The sequence below is a fragment of the Coptis chinensis genome, chromosome 7 (genome assembly GCF_015680905.1).
Source record: "Coptis chinensis isolate HL-2020 chromosome 7, ASM1568090v1, whole genome shotgun sequence".
Taxonomy (NCBI): domain Eukaryota; kingdom Viridiplantae; phylum Streptophyta; class Magnoliopsida; order Ranunculales; family Ranunculaceae; genus Coptis; species Coptis chinensis.
In genome coordinates, this window is record NC_141462.1 from 30,995,470 (window position 1) to 31,002,218 (window position 6,749).

Consider the following 6,749-nt stretch of genomic DNA (forward strand, 5'->3'; position numbering starts at 1 on the left):
ACGAACCACATATACGTACATGCAAAGATTTATCATGCCAACATACAAATATGCGAGGTAAAATAGGTTATAACAAACAACCAAATAATATCCTCGACAAAGTTTGAGGAGTTTAAGAATTTGAAACCTGGCATCCCGCTTTTCCTCGTATAACGTTCGAATTAATTCCTGAGCTCGTGAACTTACTGGAAGTTGGATAAACAAGTATAGAGAGTTCAAAATAGTACAGAGAAGGAAAGAGACTTGGATCTGAAAACTGGAGTGCTAATACTCCAGGTTAGTCTCGCGCGCTACTAGATAGTCTCATCCGAGACTATAAGATCAAATCAGTACCTAAACTTCCTACGACATTCTTAGACTGTGCTAATGATGATAATTAAGATCTGGTTCACAGATATCTGTTAGTAGAAAAAGAAAAGTTGGTACAAGCAGGTGCGTAACACGTTAGTATCGCAAAACAAATAAAAATAAAATGAGGTGGTAGGAGAAGGGGGGAGGGGGAGAGTTGTCCAATGATGTATTCCAATTGTTATGTTAATAGTTCTTAGGTGTGCAGTGGCGCTATTTGATAAACGGTAGTTTAGGGTTTGATTCTTTTAAAGTCCGAAGTCCAAAGTCCAAAGTCCGTAAACATCTGTTTAGTCAAATTACCTTACTCACGTAGGTTGCTAGGATAAGTCGAGTAAGAGATCGTCCATACCTTAGCGCTCGGCAAGGTTCACAACTGGATTTACAGCTTTTAGTGAGTAGGATTTTAGGTTATTTTTCTGGTTTCGGTAATTTAATGGTAATGTAATTAACGTAAATTAACAACGATTGATTTCTACGTAAAATAAACAGGGGTAAATATACAGGAAAGGGTTAACTATACTCATGCAAAATCAGTTTCCAAAGTTAGAGTACCAAATCACTACAACTCTAATCTATCTTGAGTTTATAGACAAACCTGAGATGGCGTCGAGTATCGATCCCTAGTGAGATGCACGCATCTCTGAGTTCATCTCACTAACATAAGGAGTTGAACTAATATTCCATCTTTGGCATATCATTTCAGGTCCTGGTTCGATTCTACATCAGCTGGACTAACTAGAGAGCTAACTGCTACCATAGGGTCTCGCACGAGATTGGACCTAGTGTAAACTGGGTCTCGCGCGAGACTGTTCTGGAGCATCAGCACTCTAAACTTGGCCAGTCTCAATTATTTTGGGACCGGATGCATAATCTACACCTAATTCCTAAGTAGCGATTCTGGAACATTAAGGTGTCAATCCTGATCCTCACATGAGCATCATTAACCCTCCCCCTTGGGAGGGTTTTAGCTCATGGTCATTGAATGATTAATCTATCTTGTTGTATAAAATAAATATGTATAGGAATTTAACTTGAAAATAAATGAATTTTATTGAAGTAAAGGACTTACAGTACTTGATGCTTGAAAAGCTACTGGAAGGAGAAAAAAAACAACGGAAGCAAAATGAAAACAAGAATGTAACAAAAACTAAGGTCCAACTTTGGTCCCCTTCTCATATCTCCAATATATAGCCCCCTGGTCTCTGTAAAGCTCCCCTTCTATTTATTGCCTTTTGTCTTTTTGTTTCCCCACACATCCAAACCTTGTTTCATAAGGTTTGTCCTTTTCTTCCATAAAAATCCAAGCTTTTATTTTCATACAAAACAAAACCTATTTAATGTTTTGTTTGTTTCTCTTAGCAAGGTGTCACCAAAGTGTGCCCCTGACTTGCCATCTGTCCCTGGTGACTCATCATATCTTGTGGACCTGCAGAGTAGGTCCACATGCTGTGTCCAGTGGTGGCCCAAATTTTGGTATTTTAACAACTTTCTGTCTTTGCGTAGAGCTCGTCACCCTAGTTGCTCTGGCAGTTCACTTGCTGAAATCGGCGTCCAGGTTTGAAAGATGTGAGCTTCGGAAGTTTGCTGCTTCTTTACACGTGGACCCATTCTGCACTGGTTTTGTCCCTTTGGAAATTTCGACTCTAGTCAAGCGTTGTTGGGCTTCACTGGGGCTAAGTGGGAAGACTTCAAGTATGCACAATATTCTCGTACTTTGATGCAATTTTATCATCATATTCACGTTAACCGTGAAAATTTGCCAAAGTACGAAAATATAATTATTTCAAGATTATTAAACACATAATTAACAAAAATGCTATATCTCTACGAGGTTGAGTATTATAGTTTTGGGTGCTTATCACTCATGATAATGCTTTGTTGATTACATTGAGGATATCAGGATATGATGTGCAAAAGGTGTTGGTTGATTATGGAAGTTCAATGAATATTCTTTTTTGGAAAGCATATACGGGTATCAGATTTGATGAGTCGCATCTGAAAGAAACACATTTTAATCTGTTTGGTTTCAATGGAAGCTCTACTAGGCCAACTGGGGAAATTAAATTACCGGTGAGAGCAGGTTTGCAGACAATTATGACTAAATTTATAGTCATGAAGCATCAATCAGATCATAATGTTATCTTGGGAAGAAAGTGGATACATGCTATGAGAGCAGTTCTGAGTACTTTTTACCAGGTTATCAGATTTCTGAATGCTTTTGGACCACATGAGATAAGAGGTGATCAGTCAAAATCCGAAAAATGTAATTTTGTTACTGTCAAGGGTATGATGAAAGACAAAAAAGTAGACATTGGGGGCGTCTCGGAGACCACCAGATAGCAATTAATAGAATCTTTATCTCCAAAATCCGATACCAATAAACAACGAGAAGATTTTAGGTTCACCTCGGAGATGAAGACAGAGTTGGAAATGGTTCCAAGCAAAATGATGGAAGAAGTACAGAAAGTAAATATCGGTCAAGACAATGAAAGTTGCTTTACTTTTATTGGTATAGAGATGAGTTCAAAAATCAGACAGGATTTGATAGAATTCTTAAAGACAAATAAAGATGTATTTGCTTGGTCGATGGTTGATCTTCCTGATATTGATCCTCTTATATGTTCTCATAAGCTGAATATGAGAGAAAGAGCAATTCCAGTGTATCAGAAACATAAGAGGGTCAGGCCGATATACAAAAATGCGGTACAAGAGGAGATTCAGAAGATGCTGGAATGTGGAATTATCAAGAAAATCGATAATTCAGAATCGGTAGCGAATATTGTTGTCGTACCAAAGAAAAATGGCAGGTTAGATCTGTGTTTATTTCACCGATGTTAACTAGGAATGTCCCAAAGATTACTATCCGATGCCAAGAATTGATGAATTGGTCGATCGAATAGCTGGGTTTAAGTTGTTGAGTTTTTGCGATGGTCATTCAGGATATTTTCAAGTTATAATGGCAGTACTAGACCAACTGAAAATAGCGTTTGTTGTAGAAGGAGGTCTTTACTGTTTCATCAGAATGATGTTCGGTTTAAAAAATACAAGAGCAACGTATCAGAGGTTGGTGGAGAAAATGCTCAGAAATTATTTGATTAAGCATATTATGGAAGTATACATCGACGATATGGTGATAAAATCAATAAAAGTAGATGATCATGTAAAAGACCTCGATACGGAGTTCCGAATATTCAGACAATTCAACATGAAGCTCAACCCAGAGAAATGTACTTTTGGAGTAAGTTCAGGAAAATTCCTGGGGTATATAGTCACAAAGAGAGGTTTCGATGTTAATCTAGATCAGATTCTAGCTCTTCAGCAAATGCCTTCTCCGAGTACTAGGAAGCATATACAAAAGTTAACAGGAAGAATTGCAGCTTTGAATAGATTTATATGAAGAACTTCTAACCAATGCAAACCCTTATTCAAGTTGCTAAAAAAGAATACAAAATTCATATCGGAGGAAGAATGTGAATTAGCATTCTCAGAATTAAAAAAATATCTTCAAGAAGTGCCAACTTTGATGAAGCCAGAGGAAGGTGATACTTTATTTTTATATCTAGCAGTATCTGACTTTGATATTAGTTTGGTGCTAGTAAAAGTAGAAGATAGAGTTGAGAAACCTGTTTATTTTCAATCCAAGACCATGCTCGAGGCTGAAACTTGATATTCGATGTTGGAAAAATATGTATTAGCTCTCCTTTATTCTACTCAAAGGTTGAAACCTTATTTCCAATCTCACTCAGTCATTGTCATGACGAATCTTCCTTTAAAGCAAACTTTAGCCAAGACAGCTAAGTCAGAAAGAATGGCGAAGTGGTCAGTGCTTATTGATGAGTTTGGGATTGAATATAGGAATAGGGTTTCAGAAAAAAGCCAAGTCTTAGTAGATTTCTTAGTGGATTTTTCCGCTGAAGATGAAAATTGGAAGATTAAAGAAGATAGTTGCTTAAATTTGCAAGAACCAGATGATGTGATGGATGAAGATGATCCATGGGATGGCACAAATGGGTGGAGACTTTTTGTAGATGGATCATCAGGACAAAAAGGGTGTGGTATCGGAGCTGTTTTGATAACCCCTGAAAATCAGAAACTGGAGTCAGCAGTTACTCTGGGCTTCACGCATCTAACAACGAAGTAGAATATGAGGCATTGATAACAGGATTGGAAATGGCTAAATCACTAAATGTCAAAGAATTATCTATATTCAGTGATTCTCAATTAGTGGTAAGCCAAATTAATGGAGGATATTCAGCGAAATGCGATAACATGATCGATTATTTGAACTTTGTTAGATTGAAGCTCAAAAACTTCACCAAGATTAAATTTCAGCACCTCGATCGGGGAGAAAATCGACATGCAGATGCTTTAGCATATGTCGTTGCTATTCTTGAAAATACAGAAGGACGTCTTTTGCACATTGGTGTTCAGCAAAATCCAAGTATCGATACGGAACATTCAGAGGTTATGGAAGTAGATACGCTGGGGGCGACATGGTTAAGCAGCTATGTTTCATTTTTGTCTAAGGGTGAATTATTAGAAGATAAAAATGAGGCCAGAAGGGTAAAAGTAGGGGCTGAGAGATATCTGCTAATTGATAATGAGTTGTATCAGAAAAACCCTGGTGAACCACATTTAAAATGTATATCGGCTGTCGAGGCTAGCCAAATTATTGCGAAGATGCACGAAAGGGAATGTGGAAATCATTCAACTGGAAGGTCATTAGTTAACAAGATAGCGAGGCAAGGATACTTCTGGCCACAGATGCGAAGAGATTGTCTTCGATATGCAAAGAAGTGTATCCAGTGTCAGAAGCATGTACATGCTATTCATGTTCCAGTAGAAGAGCTGCATTGCGTATCGAACCCATGGCCGTTTGCCTTATGGGGAATAGATATTGTCGGCCTACTAATACCTGGGAGAGGTAAGAAAAACTGAGGTAAGAAAATATTCATGCTTGCTATAACTGACTACTTCACTAATTGGGTAGAGGCTATAGCATTGCAACATATCAAAGAGCAAGACATTATCAATTTTCTGCTTGAAAGAGTTGTTTGTCGATACGGTTTGCCAGCCATATACCATCATATCAGATAATGGGCCTCAATTCATCGGTGGCAAGGTGAAAGATTTTTTAGAATCATACAAGATTAAGCAGTTCACATCGGCACCTTATTATGCTCAAGGTAATGGGCAAGCTGAAGCAACAAATAAGACTATTATGGAGAACATCAAAAAGAAACTGGAGCACAAGAAAGGTTTATGGGTTGATGAATTAAATAGTGTGTTATGGGCATATAGAACAACTCTAAGGGTAGCTACTTGGGAGTTACCATTCACTCTGGCCTACGGTATGGAAGCAGACACTAGCCGAAATGGTGGTATCGACATCCAAAACAATGCTTGTAGGAAAAGGGCTTAATGACCATGGAATGCATGCAAAGGTCCTAAACTTGGAAGAAAGAAGAGTACAAGCAAGAATAAAGCTTGATTCTTATCACAGGCAGCTCCGAAAGGCATTCAATAAAAAGGTTAGAGAAAGAAGTTTCCAAAAGGGATACCTAGTGCTGAAAAAGGTCACTCAAGCGACAAAAGAGAAGGGAGCTGGCAAGCTATCGGCAAACTGAGAAGGCCCTTACATTGTTCATAAGGTTTGAATAAATTGGGCATATTATTTGAAAAATGTTGATGGAGAATTATTACCAAAACCTCAGAATGTCAATAATCTGAAGGTATTCTATCAATAATGTATTTTTCAATTTTATCATGAAATGAGCTGTGTAGTAAGAATATTCATTTCAATAAAAAAAAAAAAAAAAAAGTAATGATGTTATAATATGTGCATAAAACCCTAATATCAACAGAAATGTTGATATCAGGCATATCGTAAAAATCATGATATCAGAAATAGTGGCAGATACCAAGCATATAAAGCCCTGATATCGACAGAAATGTTGGTATCAGGCATATCGTCAAAAGTTCTGGTATCAGAAACAGTAGCAGATACCAGCCATATAAAGCCCTGATATCAACAGAAATATCGGTATCAGGCATATTGTTAAAAGTCGTGGTATTAGAAACAGTGACAAATACCAGGCACATAAAGCCCTGATATCGACAGAAATATTAGAATCAGACATATCGTCAAAAGTCCTGGTATCAGAAATAGTGGCAGATACAAGACACATAAAGTCCTATTATCGACATACGTGTTGATATCAGGCACATAAAGTCCTGATATTGACAGAAATATTGGTATCAGGCATATCGTCAAAAGTCCTGGTATCAGAAATAGTGGCAGATATCAGGCACATAAAGTCTTGTTATCGACAGACGTGTTGATATCAGGCACATAAAGTCCTGTTATCGACAAACGTGTTGATATAAGGCACATAAAG

The 6,749-nt window shown here is 37.5% G+C and overlaps 1 protein-coding gene across 1 annotated transcript; it reads left to right on the plus strand.

The window, feature by feature from the left end:
* Positions 1 to 4,521: 4,521 nt before the first annotated feature.
* LOC147487098 (uncharacterized) lies at positions 4,522 to 5,773 on the plus strand. The gene is made up of 2 exons (XM_086573936.1): positions 4,522 to 5,275; positions 5,400 to 5,773. Exons 1-2 carry the CDS (start codon positions 4,522 to 4,524, stop codon positions 5,771 to 5,773), a joined length of 1,128 nt encoding a protein of 375 aa, XP_086430062.1.
* The last annotated feature ends 976 nt before the right edge of the window (positions 5,774 to 6,749 follow it).

Excerpts from the sequence above, each read along its gene's own strand:
- LOC147487098 (XM_086573936.1), top strand. The coding sequence starts at position 4,522 with ATGGCTAAATCACTAAATGTCAAAGAATTATCTATATTCAGTGATTCT. Across the intron at positions 5,276-5,399 it reads CCTACTAATACCTGGGAGAG|AGTTGTTTGTCGATACGGTT; the intron begins GTAAGAAAAACT and ends TCTGCTTGAAAG.